Consider the following 18,250-nt stretch of genomic DNA (forward strand, 5'->3'; position numbering starts at 1 on the left):
CTGGTCTAATCATCCCCCACCTGGGAGCAGCGGGGCTTCATGTAAAAGTGTGGAACCAACCAGAGCAGGGAGAGGGGGTGACCTGGGGAGGGGCTACATACAGGGATGCCCTGGCCCATCCCTGAATGTCCTACACCACTCTGCTAGGCCTGGGAGGCCCATGCATGGACAGGAGGGCAGGGCACCCTATTGAGGGTCTGCAGGATTCTGGAAGGTTGAATGTCATGGTGATAATCAGCTCAGCTCTGGGGTCCAAATGCCACTTCAAATCTCAGCTTCACCAGATAGGGGTGACCATAGGCATGGTTTAACCTCTTTATGCTCTGTCTTCTCATCTGCAAAATGGGGTAGTAAAGGAATTCTTGAATCATAGAATTGCTGTGAGCACTAAAGCGGATAGCTAAGGCAAGAGCTTGGCACGGGAGACAAGCTTCACAATGTCAGCTGTAAGGTTCCTTCAGCATCATCTCATCAAGTCCTTTAACCCCAAACAGGACAGGAGCCCAGGAAGTTTTGAGATCCTAGATTATTCTATCGAAAGGTGGCTTCTAGGTCTCCCAGCCCACACTTCTCCAGGATGCCCATCTCGGCCACCCCAGGTCCCACTTCGTTGTTCGAAAGGAAAGCTCTGGCCCAGCCTAAGTTGTAGCGAGGTGAAATGCCTTCCCCTGCCCCCTCTAAATAGTAGTTCCGGGTCTTCTGGAAACTCACCAGCAGCCACTCTGGATCCCTGTGGCCTGTGGACCTGCAGCGTCACTGTTCCCCGGGGGCTTGTGAGAGACACAGCGTCTGGAGCCTCAGCCGAGGCCTGAGGTGTCAGAATCTGCCCCTGGCCCAGATCCCCCAAGGATGTGTAAGTGCAGAGAGTGTGGGAAGGCTGCTCCACGCCTCCTAGGAGACCACAGGTCTCTCTCACCACCGTGACAAGCTTCAGCAATGTGTCCCAGGGAAATGCGAGCTACCTGCAAGTAAATTATTAGTAATAGTTACAGCACCAACATTTGCAAATAATGTCATTTTTGAAAAAGGAGGCCGGGCGCAGTGGCTCACGCTTGTAATCCCAGCACTTTGGGATGCTGAGGGGGGCGGATGACGAGGTCAGGAGATCGAGACCACGGTGAAACCCCGTCTCTACTAAAAATACAAAAAATTAGCCAGGCGTGGTGGCGGGCACCTGTAGTCCCAGCTACTCGGAGAGGCTGAGGCAGGAGAATGGCGGGAACCCAGGAGGTGGAGCTTGTAGTGAGCCAAGATTGCGCCACTGCACTCCAGCCTGGGTGACAAAGCGAGACTCCGTCTCAAAAAAAAAAAAAAAAAAAAAAAAAAAAAAAAAATGGAAATTAAAGCTGACTCAAAGTTATTCCTATCAAGACATTACACTTATATGTGCATTCCAACATGCTTTCTTGAAGGGGAATTACTGTCATGATGCACACACAGAGGGGACCCCGTCAGCAGGTCTCCACTAAGCAGGGAGGGCCTAACCCACCCTTCCTCCTGAACAGCAGTCCTACCCACTATGTTCCCAAGAGGCGGTCAGTCAGATGGTGTAGGAGGCAGAATGGCCCAAGGCAGCCACATCGATGCTGGGCAGGCCTCGTTCTCGGAAATTCTTCCTTACATTGGCCTGCAAGATGCCGCCCTGGAACTCTCACCCTTCCCTGCTAAGTCTCTGGCTGCAGATAAAACTAGCCCACCTCCTCTTTCATAGGACACAGCTGTTCCTTCCCTTTGCTGCCAAGTAACTAATTGTTACAAACTGAGCGGCTTGCGACAACAGAAACTGATTCTGTCACGGCTGTGGAGCCCGGACGTCCGACAGCAAGGTGTCAGCGGGACGCACTGTCTCCGAAGGTTCCCGGAGAGGATCCTGCCTTGCCTATTCCCAGGCGTCCCTCGGTTTGGGGCTGCCAAGCTCTAATCACTGCCTCTCTCATCTGTGGTTTTCTCCTGCCTCCCAAATCTCCCTCTGCCTCTCTCTGTCATGACACCTGCCGCTGGATTTGGGGTCCCCCCTGAATCCAGAATCTCATTTTGAAATCCTTAACTTAGTTACATCTGCTAAGATTCCTTTTCCAAATAAGGCTCTGGCAAGCAGGACGTGGACAAATCTTTTGGGGGCCACTAATCGACCCATAGGACGTCCATTCAAATATTTAAAGGCACGCTCTCAACCCATCGCCTCCTCCCCACACAAAGACAAATCCCAGAAATCTTTCAGTAGATCTTCTGTGTGATCTACCATCAGTCTGACTGACACCCCTGGCCCTGAGCAGAATGTCCGTCTCCTCCTAGACGAAGGACTTGAACAATTTTTTTTTTTTTTTTTTTTTTTTTTTTTTTTTTTTTTGAGACAGAGCCTTGCTCTGTTGCCCAGGCTGGAGTGCAGTGGCACAATCTTGACTCACTGCAACCTCTGCCTCCCGGGTTCAAGTGATTCTCCTGCTTCAGCCTCCCAAGTAGCTGGGACTACAGGTGCCCGCCACCACGCCCAGCTAATTTTTTGTATTTTTAGTAGAGACGGGATTTCACCATATTAGCCAGGATGGTTTCAATCTCCTGACCTCGTGATCCGCCCGCCTCAGCCTCCCAAAGTGCTGGGATTACAGGCGTGAGCCGCCGCGCCCGGACACGGACTTGAAAGATTTTAACCTGGTAGGATAGGATGAGTTATGATGGGCAGCGGGTGGTGTCATTTAGTACAGAACTTGAAAAAGGAGGTTCCCAAAAGCAGAGCTGGGATGTGGGTGAGGCAAAAGAGTGCCCGGAATCTAAGGCACCACTCTCTCTCTCAGTCTCATGCAGGCAGGCCCATGAGCGTGAATGTCTGCTTACATCCACACCCTGGGCCTCGCTCTCCTCTCCCTAGCCCTGGCCTGCCCTAAAGAAGCCAGCTGGGGGACTTCCCAGCCCCCCTCTCTGGAGAAACGTTCCAGAACTGAGCCACCCACCGACGTGAGTGAGCTTCCTGCGAGAGTGAGGGGAGACTCCCTGAACCTCTGCTGGGTGCTCCCCACCGCTGCCACACCGGGTTCCCAGGGGTCGGTCCCATCCCTGCCTGGGGCAGAGTCAGGGAGAGTCCTGGGAAGGGGAAATGGCACATGGTAGAGGGTTCTTTGCCCTGAGGGTCTCGGCCACTGCAGCTTATTCACCACGCATGGGAGTATCTGGGGATAGTGCCCCCTGGGTTTGAACGGTGTACAGGTTCTGCGGTGGTTCCAGGCATTTCTGGGCAGACAACCACCGGAGACTCAGATTCTTTCATAGACCTCCTCTTCTAAGCCCCTCTGGAGGCTGAGGGTGAGTCCTGCCTGGCGCAGTGCCCACCCAGCCTCATCTAGGTAGCGGCTATCACTGCACCAGTTAGGAGCTTACAGCTGGTCCCCAGCCTTCCTCCCCGTCTGCCTCCTGGGCTCTTTTAACAACCCTCATTTGCATAGCTGTTTTGAAGTTTTGCAAATAACTTTTTACCTCTCCTTTAATGGGACCTTCACAATGACTTTGACATTTCTTCATGAGCCCCATTGTACCAAGATGAACCTGAGGTGAAGGCAACAAATCCGCTGCCCCGGGCTCCACAGCTCAGAATCTGCGGTCAGGACTGGTCTCCAGGTCCGTCCCTCCCAGTGATCTGCCCTTCCTTTGCCAAGCATCTTGGACTAGATGTGCAGCTGGAGTGCCCAGTGAGTCCAGGGGAGGCACCAGGCCCGCGGGCACAGGCCTGGTCACCCAGAGAGTTGCATCTTCTGACCAAGAGGAAGAATTCATGAAGAGCCAGCCTCCTGGCCTGGCAGGCAAGGGTTTTACCTGGTCATCAAACTTTTTCAAGAGGCACCAAGGAAGCAAATAGCAGGTGGCCAGGCCAGGATGGACATGGTCAAAGTGAGTCAGCTGGTTTCCTGGAGCTGCTAACCCAGCCGCCACCCTCTCTGGCCTTCCAAGAAGCAAATTCTCTGGTCCCGCTCGCAGTCAGCTTGTACCTGGGTTGCTCATTCTTGAAGAATGCTCACTGCTGGGCCCGCCTCTGTTTCTGAGATGAGGTCAGGAAAGCTGGGGTGGTCTCACTCTGTGTCCCCGTTCCACCACACCCGACCCCTGGGACAGCTGAGAAATCTGCAACCTTTCACAGCTGGTTGGGTTTCAGCACAAATGGGCAGGTGCCTAGAGCAGCCGGCAGGATCCACTCATCTGAAAACACTTGGGAAGCTCCAGGGAACAGCTCTCCATCCAAGCTGGCAAGAAATGAGGTGGGCCTCAGCCTAGGCCCAGATTCATCAGGGTAAATGCCACCTGTGGGAACTCAGGCTTTGCCTGGCAGGGGCCCTCAGAGCCGTTCTGAGATGACTCTTGTTTCTGCTGCCAGCAACGGCGGGTTCCATCTCATTAATCCTCAGGACTGGTTCTTTAAGTCCACCTGGGTTTAGTCCTTGACTTCACTATTTACTGTGTGACCTCAAACCAGTGACTCAACCTCTCTGAGTGCAGGCATCCTTCTCTGTTGAGTGGAAATACCCATAGAACCTCCAACCTTACAGGTTGTTAAAAGGATCACATTAATTGATGGATGAAAAATACTTGTAATGCATAAATATCTGGCAAATGCACCTCCTGGTTTTATATATATTTTTTTCTTTCGAGACAGAGTCTCGCTCTGTTGCCCAGGCTGGAGTGCAGTGATGTGATCTCAACTCACTGCAACCTCCGCCTCCCGGGTTCAAGTGATTCTCCTGCCTCAGCCTCCCAAGTAGCTGGGATTACAGGTGCCCACCACCATGCCCAGCTAATTTTTGTATTTTTAGTAGAGACGGGGTTTCACCATGTTGGTCAGGCTGGTCTCGAACTCCTGGCTTCAAGTGATCCACCTGCCTCAGCCTCCCAAAGTGCTGGGATTACAGGTGTGAAAATGCAGTTAGTGTTAATGTCATTACTGTTGTGATGGGAAGCATGCCAAGGGTCAGGCAGCAGCCATGCCCTGCCCACTTACCCACCTTTCTGCTCTCTTCATAGTCCCCCCAATACCAAGTTTCATAATGCCAAGGCTCACTGCTACTGTTATGAGTGGAAATGGGTCCCCTCCAAATTCATATGTTGACATACTAACTCCCAGCGCCTCGAAATGTTACCATTTTTGGCAATAGGGTCTTTAAAAAGATAATCAAGGTAAACCGAGGCCACTGAGGTGGGCCCTAATCCAGCATGACTGGTGTCCTTATAAGAAGAGGATACGTGGACAGAGACATGTGCAGAGGGAGGACCACCGGAGCACACAGGGAGAAGACAGCCAAGTCACCAACCCTGCCTACACCTTGGTCTCAGACTCCCAACCTCCAAAACTGTGAGAGAAGGAATTTCTGTTATTTAAGCCCCCCAGTCTGTGGTGTTTTGATAGAGTAGCCCTAGGAAAAGGATACTGTTCTATGGGACCCATCGTAGGTTCTGGAAAGCATTTGTTCTGTAGTACGTCAATAGAACTTGTGTAAAAACAGGGTTCTGCAGTCAAACAAGTCTGAGAGCCACTGGGTCGAGCACAGCTCACCAGGTTTTCTTTATGGGAAGCCTCCTCACAGCCGTGACTGTGCTCATGGGTGTTTTGAATCCCTAGGAGAGGAGAGATTTCCCAACCTTTCTTGAACATGGAATCCTCATCATTGCAAAACATGGGCTTTGTGTTCTGCAGAACAGGCTTTCCAACATGCTGGAAGCCCAGACCAGCAGGGGTGGGGAGGAGGCACGGGGGTGGGGTAAGACCCAGGGCCCTCTGCCTGTGCTGGTGAGTCCCTCGATCTCCCTTATCAGACAAGCAGCAGGGCCAGCCAGGAGTGCCACGTTTTATGGCTCTATCATGTGTGAGATCTTGCCCATTAGGGAGAAGCTGTCAACACAAAACATAGATTTCAAGATACACTTTCTACTCCAGGATTATGAATAACCCCTTCGATCATTAGAACCAGAGCATTTTTTAAAAATCCAATTTGTTTCCCACTTCGGAACCCATTTAGTTTGCTTCTTGCCGTCGGGGTTAGGGAGGGAGGGCTGGAGGCTGGAGCCTTCCAGAATCCTGGCTCTGGAAACCTTGCATCCCCAGAAATTGTGCAGGTTTTTCATCTGAAACCTTGATTTTCCTAGGAATCATCTGTTATCCATTTCCCATAACCCAGCTGTGTATTTCTGTTGGAAGGTGTTCCCTTTATAATCAGACAGAGCTGCAGGGAGCCCTGTGGAGTGGGCAGCATCCCCCAGAGGGCCAAGGGGAGACATTCCAGACAGTCTTCCAGCAGAGAAGTTTGGGAAGATGCTGATTTCATCTGTCAAGTCCTAAAGCAATGCACTAATCCAAAATTAAATGAAAACAAAAATATTCACCAGGCAAAGGAGTGTGAAAAATCCCCATTTCTGACTCTCTCTCCTCATCAGCGACACAAACCGGGGCTTCCTAGAAGAAACAATGCACTCCCCACCTCCCTCTGTTTGTGCTGCAGTGAAAACTGACACGAGAGATTCATTGGAACATGTGCCCTCGTTCCACTCTTATCAGCCCACCGCGGGGACAGGAGCTGTTCATCTTTTTGGCTCTGCTTGCAGCCTCCAGAACACTTGTGAGAGGCATCTTGCAGGCACCGTGGTCGGATGAGGCCCCTGGGGCTCTTCCAGGGGCTGGCACTCTCCGCAGTTGTCGCTCGCCTACCTGCTCAGGCCAGGCCAGGCCAGAGTGGACAATGTCTTCCCAGCAGGCCAGACTAGTCTCCCAGGAGGCTGAGGCTGCTGTATCACTCACCAAATCCTCTCATCTGCCGGCCTGACCCTCTCTGCGATGCTGGAAATAGCACTCGAGCTGGACGCCCTCCCTGACTTGGAGAAGGGCAGTGCCCTGGAAGGAGAGGGCACAGAAGCAGCTGTTTACAGAACCTCCGAGGGCTGCAATGGGGCAATGGGATGTGCAGGAGAGTGACCAGGAGCCCGGGGCAGCTGGTGACCCACCCCTCCAGGCATTCGTGAGGTGTCGGAAGAGGGGGCCGCTTGAGCAGGGCCTGCAGAGATGGCTAAGAGTCCATCAGGCAGATGAAATGATTTGCTTTCCTCACACTTATCAAGCTTAGAAATGACCTCCTTCATGCATGTGAATGACTTTATTCATGTATATGACTCACCTTCTTCATGCATGTGATGATCTTATTGTATGTGACTCACTTTCATGCATGTGATAACCTTGTTCATGTAGGTGATTTGCCTTTATGCACGTGATGACCTTATTCATGTACATGACTCAGCTTCTTCATGCATGCGATGACCTTATCCATGTATGTGACTCACCTTTTTCAGGCATGTGATGACCTTATCCATGTATGTGACTCACCTTCTTCATGCATGTGACGACTTTATCTATGAGTGTGACTCATTGTCTTCCCATCCCCCTAAAACATAAACTCAATGAGAGCAAGGCCTTTGTCTACTTCTTTTTAATCAGTATGTCCCCAGTGCCTAGCTCAGTACACAGTAAGTACTCAAAACTACGTATTGAATGGTTGGGAATGAAGGCCAAGGGAGAGTCAGGGTGGGAAAGACCTTGACAGAGGGTGACAGGTGCCTGCCCCATCCCCCCATCTTAACAGGAATCACCCCCTGACTTCTCACCCTGACAGGTCCCAGGACGGCCTCACCAAGAGGTGCATGGCCATGAACCATTCCCCTTCATAACTCCCAGATGCACCAAGGTTGCCATGGAGAAAGCCCAGATGAGGTTCCTGTGCTGCACCCGCTTGCCAGCAGGTACAGAGCAGCGGGTGGGAGCCGCTGGCTGGCCCTGCCACGCACCCCTCAGGCTCCCGCTCCTGCCTCCCCGAGCCTCAGTCCTTTTAGCTCTCATTTGTAAGTGGGCCTCAACCCAAGCGCAAGATTCAGCGGGAATCCGGCCGGGTTCCCAGACGCTTAATTGGAGCTGGGCTCTTCATTACCCGCACACCTGTTCCCCAACACCATATGGTCTGAGGTAAATAGACTATAATTGTTTATCCAGAGTCCATTCTGCCGTGAGTGAGTGAGTGAGTGCGGGGCCGCCTCCGCCGCCACCTCCACCTCCCCCGGCCATCACCCCTGCTGCCGCTGATCCCTCACCGGGTTGCTGAAGGACGAAGCCCCGCACAAGGTTAAAGAGTTTACGGCTGTCCTGGTAGAGCCACCTTCCACGCCCGGGGCCCACCTTGGAGCAGCTTCTCCTCCAGCTCCAAGGAAAAGTCACTGCCTAGCTACGCAACTGCCGGGAGCTTGGCAGCCGGGTCTCCCTGCCCTGCCAGTGTGGCTGAGCAGCCGGGCCCCTCGCTAGCCCTGGGATCATTTATTTCTTTCCCTGTGGAGGCCGGAGGACATCTGAGAAGGGCCTGGGCTTTGGAGCCTGGAAGGCATGGGCCTCGCCTGGATCTCCACGCAGCCACTTTCCAATTGAGTGGCCTCAGGTGAGTTTCTTCACATCTTAGTCTTTGGCTGCTGCGTCTACCAAAAATCAGGGCATGATTTTTTCTGCATCGCGTGGTCGTTCATAACAGAAGGCGTTAATGTTCACCGGGTACGTCCTATCGGGTCAGCATGCTGCTGTGTGCTTTAGAGAAAGGACCTCTTGGAGGAAGGCGCTTTGATTATAAACACTTTACAGGGGAACAAAGTCAGGCTTAGGCGGGTGAACCCGCTTGCCCAGTGCTACCCAGCCAGAAACTGGGGAAGCTGGAATTCTAACCCAGTTCTGTCGATTTTGGAAGCTGATCTCCTGACCACCATCCTATATTTACATGATGAGATCATGCATCAGAGGGGCCTGGCCTGGTGCCTGGCATATCGAAGAAAATCAATAAGTGCCCATTCTTTTCTCTCTGCCCTTCCTTCAGTGAACAGATGCCCCCGCCACTGCCACTCAGGTTTCTGGGAGGCATCCAGAGCTCTGGGCTGCCAATGTGCCCCACCCCAAGATACAGTATAAACAGAGCAGAGCCCGGTCCCCTCCCCAGTCCCCTTGCCTTTGTTCCTGGCCAGCCCTACCAGGAAGAAGTGGCCCTTTCCCACCATGCAGCCGATCCCCAGATAGTCCTGGACCACCATGCAGCCAGGCAGAAAAAGGAGGAAGGCAGGACGGCAGGCAATGCCCCAACAGAGCTGAGCTCTCAGCCTCAGAAGGAGTCAGATGAGTTGATCTTACGAAAGAGCAAGGGCCCCTGAACATTTTGGGGGCTCTGGCTGAAAGCATGACCCCATGCAGGAGGCAGAGTGCTCGGCACCTTGGGGGGAACCAGAGCCACATGAGAGCCTGGACACTCAGGGCACCTGGGTCCTCTCTTCAGGGGCACGGGAGAAGGCTGCTCTTCACCATCTCGCCACCTGAGTTTTTCCCTTTCCTGCCCAGAGCTCGTCCGCCTGCCCAGAGCTGCTCCAGGAGGATGGATGGCATCCCCAAGCCCAAGAGAACAGATGCTGTGTCCTCTTAATCTGCACAGAATTGGTCTTTAATATGATGAAGGGCTTCTAGACCTTTCAGCTCTGACGGATCCCCTATGTAGCAGAGTCACTGGCTCTTACCAGAGCCTACCTGGGCAGGCAGGTGCCCTCGGGTGGGCTCAGAGACTGTCTCACCCCCAGCCAGTCGGCAGCAGCTCCCCCAGCCCAGAGAAAGGATGAGACCCAAGTCCTATCCTTCCAGACACTGTCATCCCCCTGGATAGACAGACATCAAGTTCCCACTACACACACACTCATCGGTCCACAAAGAGGAGCTCCACATGTGAAGCACATGGCCACAAGGAAGCTAGAACACCAGGGGGAGCAGAAACAAGCGTTGCTTGTGGGATAATTAGGGAAGTCTTCCTGCAGGAGGTGCCCCCAGGGGCCTTGAGAGCTCTGATCCCCATCAGTTACCTGCTGGCTCTGTGGAAGGTAGAGAATCAGGCAGGAACAAGAATTGCAACCAAGAAAAAATATATACGAAACAAAGGAAAAGCTTTTCCTAGCTAGTTTTCCATCTGCCTACGGGCAGACCCTTTGAAGAAGAGCCTGCGGCCCAAGCAGCAGCAGCAGCCACCTCCCCCATCTCCGGAAAGGGGAAGGAGTTTTACAAGATACTTAAGCTGCTGTATAAATTGGCACCTCAGGGGATGCCATGCAGATCTGCCTTGGCCTGATAAGCATGGGGTTATCTGCAAGCCCAGGCATCAGGCAGGGCTGCTGAAGTGGTCAGCAGGGTGCCCCCCTGCCCTCATCATGGGAAAGATGCAGTGTCCTGGAAGTAGGAGTCCCACTCCCTGGGAATGTGAGCCTCTGAGGAAATCTCTGTAACTCAAAGACTTGGAGGGCCAGGCGCAGTGGCTCACGCCTGTAATCTCAACACTTTGGGAGGCCGAGGTGGGTGGATCAGGAGGTCAGGAGTTTGAGACCAGCCTGGCCAATATGGTGAAACCCCATCTCTACTAAAAATACACAAATTAGCCAGGCGTGGTGTCATGCACCTATAATCTCAGCTACTCAGGAGGCTGAGGCAGAATCACTTGAACCTGGGAGGTGGAGGTTGCAGTGAGCTGAAATTGTGCCACTGCACTCCAGCCTAGGTGACAGAGCGAGACTCCATCTCAAAAAAAAAAACAAGACTTGGAAACTGGACTCAGGTGTTCTGGTCAGGGTCCTGGGTGGGGGTCAGAGTCCTGGATGAAAGGGAAGAGGAAGGAATGTGTCCTGGACTCCTGTTCTATGGCTGGACAAGGGACCAGGCACTTTATAGATACTCTCTCATTTAACCTTTGAAGACCTTCCTGCTGGGTATCATTGCTACTCCCATTTCACAGATGAGAAAACTAAGGGCCGGAGAGATGAAGTCACTTGCCCAAGGTCACAAAGCCAGAAGGGGCCAGAGCCGGCATTTGAACCCAAGCCACACACTGTGCCTCTCTTTGAATGTCCCACTTCGGTTAGGAAAGGTGGAGCATCTGGAGACAGTCCCCAGACCTTTGCAAACTGTCCTGGACTTTGTGGCACAACCTCGGGCCCTGAGATGCAGGGGACACACAGAGCGGGCAGGGTTTGAGATGAGGGAGAAGGGCTGTTCTCCCGGGCTCGTTCCCTTATCAGAACACCTGTGTCCAGCTTCAAAGCCACGGCCGTCACTGCCAGGGCCCCACCCACACCTCTCGGGCACCCAGCAGGCAGCCCATGGCGCAGGTATCTGGGACTCACCTGAGGGCTTCTCTCAGCCCAGGTAGGGGCCGAGCTCAAGGGGCTGGGGAGTGAATGTCCCTGGAAGCAGCCTCGGCCAATGTCAGATGGACTCAGAGGATGAAACCTCCAGCTGCCTAAATTCCGCAGTGGAACTGGGCCCCACTGCCCATGGCGGTAACCCGCTCAATAGCCCGGCATCCTGCATTCACTTCTTCCTGTCCCTGTCTCCTTCCCCACTCCCTTACTAGTACTTCCCAAGATCACCTCCCAAAGAAATAAATGCATGCAACCCCTTGTCTTGGGTCTGCTTCTGGGGGAACCCAAGCTAAGCTCTCCCCTGTGCATCCGTCCTGCACCCATCCCTGTGCCTCCCGTCCACCTGACCCCCATGCATCAGGAAAATGAAGGTAGCTTTTCTCCTCGAGGAGACATAACTAATAACAAGATCACAAGCAACCCAAGACACAGACATCAAATATTACACACCCGGAGTGAGATCCGTATCTCTCTATCTGGAGCATCGTGTGCTTTAGAGTGACGGCGCGGCCGCCGACCCTCTCATTGATGAAGTATGTTATAAGTGCTAAGTAATAATAATACTGTAAAATGCCTCAGTGCTCAAGCATGAGCTCTGGGCTCCAGATAAAATGCCAGACAGATAGATTAGCAGGCAGAGGAAACGCTCCAAAAGCCATCTCCCCACAGCTCCCTGGGCCTAATAGATAGGTCCAATCAACCCACTTCAATTACTACTTGGGGACTAATAGCCAAGAGGCTGATTAAATCCCCTGCTCAAGCACCTGTGCTGTGCAGAGCTGGTGACAGGACAGCAGGACAGGTGAGAATGAGGAGAATGAGACAGTGTGTGCTTTCCTTCCCCGGGATAGGGGAGCGTGCAGGTAGTCTGGGCAGATCTGGGCTAATCCTGCTGTAATTCCCCATCTGTCTTTACTGAGCCATGTCCAAAGCCCAGGCCACCATCCCCCAGCACTGGCTGGGCCCGGAGCAGGGCTGGCCATCCTCTGCTGTCCTCCTTGGCTGACTCCTCTCCACTTTCCATCACGAGAAAATGGAGAGGCTGAATGAGGCCATGGAGAAGCAGAAGGACAGCTGATTTGCTTGTCCTCGGGGGATAATTTGGGGGAAGGAGGCGGTTTGCCTCAGTGGAGAGCCATTAGAACCAAACCCAGGTGGAGGGGAGCACCAGGCAGTGAGGCCTGTCTCAGAGCGAAAGGCAGGAAGAGGGAACCATGGCCAAAGCATTAGACAAGGGCCCTTGAGGACTGTGGGCCCCAGAGGCTAGAACTTGAGTAGGGGCCATGAGAAATGCAGAGAAGGAGAGGTTCCAACTCCCAGAGACGCTGCCTTCCACGGAGGGCTGGGGGGCAGGTGAGAGCACCCCAGGAACCACAGGTGGGTGACTGTCAGCCTCAGTCTCCACTGGCCCCCAGACACCTGCTCCCTGTGCCCCATCTGTTCCAAGGTATGAAAGGTCAGTGACAGCTGTTGCTGCAGTGGGAGGGGCAAGGCCTTCCCCAGTGGAAATGTATCATGTGTGTTCTGCTGAGCCAGGGAGTCTTTTTTCATAGAGGGCCTTTGACCTTCAGAAAAATATTTGAATCAAGGAGTGTGGGAGGAGGAAGAGGAAGAAGAGAGAAAGAGGGGAGGGAAGGAAGAGGGGGAGGGGAAGGAGAAAGCAAAGAAGAGAAGGAGGAGGGAGAGGAGCAGGAGGAAGGAAACGAGGGAAAGAAGGAAAGAGGAAGAGAAAGAAGAGGAGGAGGGAGGGGGAGGAGGGAGAGCGTGGGAGAAGGGAGAAGCAGCAGAAACAATTTACGCTAAATGTTATATTTGCGAGAGAACACAAGGAAACGTTTGATTTTCTTCCTAGTCCATCTGAGAACAAAACAGTGTGAATGTTGCTGAACATGTGTTTTTTAAAAATGAAAAACAGAGAATGTAAAATCGTATCCAGTCCTCCCAACAAGCAATATCTGAATGCTCACAACTGGGTCTGCCGATCCGAAGGGACAGGGCTGTGTGAGGGAGGAGGTGGGGAAGGGGGCACCTTTGACAATAGGCTAGGAAGCCTCTGGGTCCCAGAGACCATGGAGCCAGAGGAACTCACCCCTCCTTGTTAAAGAAGAACATATAAATGCTCCACGTATGGAAACTCAACTTGTAAACTCTAATTAATCATGAGCCAGAGGTGAGCAGATGGGAAATGAAACAGCACCAGCAGCAAGCCGGGGAGCCCCAGTGTGAGCGTGAACCACGGGGAGGCCCAGCCTGGGAGGGGCAGCCAAGGGCGGGAGGGGGCGGAGGTGGGGCCGCAGAGCAGGAGCAGGAGCGGCGTGTGGAGGCTGTAGCGAGAGGGGGCTGGGATATGGGAAAGACACCAGTAGGGAGGGCCGCTCACCTGCAGGTGGGCACAGCGGGAAACATGAGTGAGGGGCTCTTTCTTGCTTTTCGTTCCAGAGGGTCTAAGAGAGAGGAGAAGGGGTGCCTGTGGATGGCAGAGCCGACCCTGCCTGGGCCAGGTCTGGGCTCTGCTGCCGCAACCCAAGTACATCCCATAACATTCCAAATTCCTCCATAACCCTCTTTCGGGTTTTCATTCTAACAAAGGAGGTGCCAGACTGGTGTCCTGCTCCGTGGAAACAGGTCTCTGGCTCTGCCTAGGGGCCCCTCTCTGCTTTCTCCCGTGTGCCTTGCTCTTCCTCCCGTGTTCCTTGCTCTTCCTCCCGTGCTCCTTGCGTTTCCACCCAAGCTTCAGAAGCCTGCCTGGTCACCTCAGTGGGATATGTGGCTTGGCGCATGAATCTGTTTGCTAGGGCCGTCATGACAAAGTGCCACAGGCTGGGAGGCTTAAACAACAGAAATTTGTTCTCTGGCAGTTCTGGAGGCTGGAAGTCTGAGATCAAGGTGTCGGCAGGGTTGGTTTCTTCTGAGCCTCTCTTCTCCTTGGCTTGGAGTGGCTGTCTTCTCTATGTGTCTTCACATGGTCTTCCCTTTGTGTTTGTCTGTGTCCAAATGTCCCCTTCTTAGAAGGATACCAGTCATACTGGATGAGGATCCACCATCATTTTAGCTTGATCACCTTTTTTTTTTTTTTTTTTTTGAGATGGAGTCTTGCTCTGTCACCAGGCTGGAGTGCGGTGGCGTGATCTCGGCTCACTGCAACCTCTGCCTCCCGGGTTCAAGCGATTCTCCTGCCTCAGCCTCCCACGTAGCTAGGAGGCATGCACGGCCACGCCCAGCTAATTTTTGTATTTTTAGTAGATGGGGTTTCACCGTGTTAGCCAAGATGGTCTTGATCTCTTGACCTTGTGATCTGCCCACCTCGGCCTCCCTAAGTGCTAGGATTACAGGCGTGAGCCACTGTACCCTGCCTTGATCGCTTCTTTGAAGACCCCCCATCTCCAAATGCAGTCGCATTCTGAGGTGCTGTGGTTGGGTGTCCACATCTGGATTTGAGGGGATTGCAGTGCAGCCCATGGCAATACCCAGCAGAGGAGATGCATAACAAGGGCAGGGTGGGGAAGGTAAGAGGCAGGGGTTCGGGAGTCTGAGGTGGGAGGATCACTTGAGGTCAGGAGTTCGAGACCAGCCTGTCCAACATGGTGAAAACCTGTCTCTACTAAAAATGCCAAAAAAAAAAAAATTAGCTAGGCAGGGTGGCAGGTGCCTATAATCCCAGTTACTTCGTCTAAAAAATAAGAAAGAAAGAAAAGAAGAGAAAAACAAAAAGGAGGCAGGGGCCAACTGCACAAACAGACCCTTTTTTTAAGCCCCCAAGTGATGGTGCTAATGGTCACCAGGGCAGAAAGTGGGCAGCCCCTCTTTCGGGCAGACCTCAATTTACAACTCATGTGGCTTCTGTTTCTCCTTCTCCTCCTGCTTGGGCAAGGCCTGCTGTGTTCTGCCACCCTAAGTCTCAGGCAGCAAGTGGGACAGAGGTCTGAGAAGGAGGGGACACGGCTGTTGTCGTCAACAATCCCCTTCCACCTTCTCCCATTCTCGGGGCTTGGCAGGGAGCAGGGAGAGGGCAGGACCTTCATCAGCTTAAGTGACAATGATTGTCGGGGAGACTTGAGACCAAGCCACCGAAGGTGAAGGGAAGAGGAAGGGAGAAAAGGCCAGGGATACTAGGTAAAGCTCAGAAGAAGGGAAACTGAGTCCATCTCTGCCACATCCCGGCTGTGGAGCCCTACACATGCCTTCCGGTGTTTCAAACCCTCATCACCACCATGAATGAGGATGGCATCATCAGTGGCTCCATTTTCAGAAGAGCAATCAGAGGCCCAGCGGGGTCTGGTGACTTTCTAACACCATGATCGGCAGGTGGAGGACATGGAGTTTGAACCTAGGTTTGTCCGACTGGCCAGCTCCCTTTCTGCTGCGTTTCCTACACTGCACTGCCAGGCTGTGTCTGTGTGTTAGGTCCCCAAGCTGGAGGTGAGCCCCCGAGATTACCAGATGTCAATATCAGGCAGATCGGCAATCCAAGACCTCAGGGAAGGTTTTAGAGGACGGCACAAACCAGAAGTCAGAAGTGAGCCCAAAGTCAGGAAACCCGGGATGACTGAATGCTGGGAAGTACAGGTGGTCTCTCAAATCTAAGAGGAAAGGCTAATTTGGTCAAAGCCCCAATCATGGGAGCCCTGAGGTGTGCTCTTGAAACGCATCTGTGTAGGTCTTGCCCTAACCCCACGCAGTTGGAGGCTCCCTGGGCCAGGAAGTGAAGGTCAAAACTATGCTTGCAGCATGATCTGAGTCCAAACGAGGGGGACACAGAAGTGAGTCCTGAATGTCTCAAGTTCCCTCTATTAAGGAAGACGCTTTCCTTGAGGGATCAGCCAGGTCACAGCAGAGAGCAAGAAGCAGTTGAAGATGCAAACTCAGGTCACCCAGTGCTGACCTGGCCCAGCCATTGCTCTTGGGAGCAACACACTGTTGGGTAACCGGGAAGGAAGTTCTTAACAAGAGCTGGGGTAGAGCTATAGTAGGCGGGGGTCACACGTCTCCTCCAGAACGGCTTTTCAGCACTAATAACCGGGTGGGGATGCGAGGCCAACGAGTGAGCTCTCTCTCTCTCTAGCCCATCTATGTCCAGGATAATGGTGATGACAATAAGACCAGTGCCGGGCTTCCTGGGTTTACTGTATGACCTTGGCCAAGGGACTTAACTTACCTATGGCTTAGTTTTCTCATCTGTAAAACGTGATAAACACAGCACCCACCTCACTGATGAGCCAACCCAGGCAAACATCTCCCAGCCTGCCTGGCCCACAGTGAGCACCTCTGAGCATTAGTTGTCAGTGCGTGCAGCGGACAGATGTTGTCCCACCCTCCCAGCAGCTGGTAGAAGTCTCCACTTACAGCGAGAGAACTGCCTTGCTTTTGAAAACTCCTTGATATGGGAAGGCCCCTGGTGAAAAAAGCTAGGACTTCAGAACCCGATGGGGGATGAACTGCTCCGTAAAAGACAAGGGAGGAGTGTGTTGGTTGCACTGGAAGGGGAGGAAGGACAGAGCCAGGGTCAGGAGGGTGGGGAAGCCAGGGATTGCAGAAGGCTGGGAGGTTGCCCAGGGATTGTGGAAGGCTGGGAGGTTGCCCCCACCCTGCACCCCTCAAGTCTCACTAAACTGACAAAATTCTCCAGGCCAGTGGATGGTTCTGGGGAAAGGGTGAAGGGCTGTGTTTTGTATCTGTGTCTGCCCACGTAAGGTCCTCAGTGGCCTCAGGCATGACACTGAGGTTTGAAGCAAGCTTTCCTAAATCTCCAAGGGGTGGGGGATTCTATATTCACCACTGGGCTTCGGCTGGATCAGCTAGAGGCCAAAAATGTGAGCCACGTGACAGAGCCGGCTTCCCATGGACACGTCCGAGGGGGAAACCAGCACCTCAATAAAACCAAGTCAGCTCCAACCCGAGGTCTCTGCCCGCTGGCTGCAACACAGCCCTCAGCTACCACCCTGTGTAAGTTTTGTCGCATTTCAAACAGCAAAGACAGTTGGATGTCAGAGATGGTTTGAGTCTCCAACTTTTATGGAATTCCCAGTGCGAGAGCCTGCGGGCTCAGGGAAAATTTCCCCAGTGGCAGAGCTTTGCTCCCAACATGCGCCTCGCCTCCCAGCCTCCCCGCTATTGAATCCAGCGTGATTGTCTCTAGGGCCCATAATGGAATTTTATCAGGGATTCCTGTAACTGGATTGCTTATTTGCAGCCTTCCGCCAGCGGCAGCTCCAGATAAAGAATGCAGACTATGTGCTTCGGTGTCACAAACTGTGCCTGGCCACCATCCATCATCCTGTCAAGACATCACTCCAGACAGCCCAGCTTCAAGCAGAACCAGGTTGGGGATTTTCCTCCCAAGAATAACAAACAGCAGCTAAGTCAGGTTAGGAGCCTCTGCTTCCCCCCATCCCTTCATTACAGATGAATGAATTTCGGGTTTCCCCATGTTGTCCAGCCAGTTCTCCTCCATTTCCTCAGAGTCTGGAGCAGCAAAAGTCACCAGCCCTCATCCAGTTCAAGAAGCCTCTAAATGTCACAGTAAGTTTATGCAACCCTTGGCAGGTAGGATATGGAGATTGGAATAGCAAAAATTCTTTGCAAGTAGAGAGCATTGATAAAATTCATCCACGTACCTTATCCCGTTGATTTTTACAGCCACCCTATAAGGCAGGGATTGTATTCCCCAGTTGCCAGTTGAGCTGAATGAGACTCAGAAAAGTTAAGTGAGTTCTCCAAGGTCATATAGAGTCAGGGGAAGTTGGGGTCTGCACCAAGTTCTTTTGACTCTAAATCATGCACTCCTGATACTCCTTATGTTGCAGCTATTCTTTTTTCCCCATACTCCTCCTCTCCTCAAACTGTGTCTCTCTGTTGCTGTCTGTCTTTCCATACCTAGTCCCAAGCATGCAGTGAGGGTCTGGCCATCTCAGTGGCTGCATGGAGGGAGGGGCTGGCCATCTCAGTGGCTGCATGGAGTGAGGGGCTAGCCATCTCTGTAGCTGCATGGAGTCAGGGTCTGGCCATCTCAGTGGCTGCATGGATTGGG

At 52.9% G+C, this 18,250-nt stretch overlaps 1 protein-coding gene across 1 annotated transcript in view; it reads right to left on the reverse strand.

Annotated features, from left to right (window-relative positions):
- Nucleotides 1–264: 264 nt before the first annotated feature.
- Nucleotides 265–18,250, reverse strand: part of LOC129462916 (uncharacterized) — a 28,032-nt gene continuing 10,046 nt past the window's right edge. Inside the window, 5 exon segments of the mRNA XM_063617037.1 lie at nt 265–335; nt 712–958; nt 5,537–5,874; nt 6,188–6,328; nt 13,604–13,667. Of these exon segments, the coding sequence (XP_063473107.1) occupies nt 265–335; nt 712–958; nt 5,537–5,874; nt 6,188–6,328; nt 13,604–13,667 (861 nt within the window).

Source organism: Symphalangus syndactylus, chromosome 14 (genome assembly GCF_028878055.3).
Source record: "Symphalangus syndactylus isolate Jambi chromosome 14, NHGRI_mSymSyn1-v2.1_pri, whole genome shotgun sequence".
Lineage (NCBI taxonomy): Eukaryota > Metazoa > Chordata > Mammalia > Primates > Hylobatidae > Symphalangus > Symphalangus syndactylus.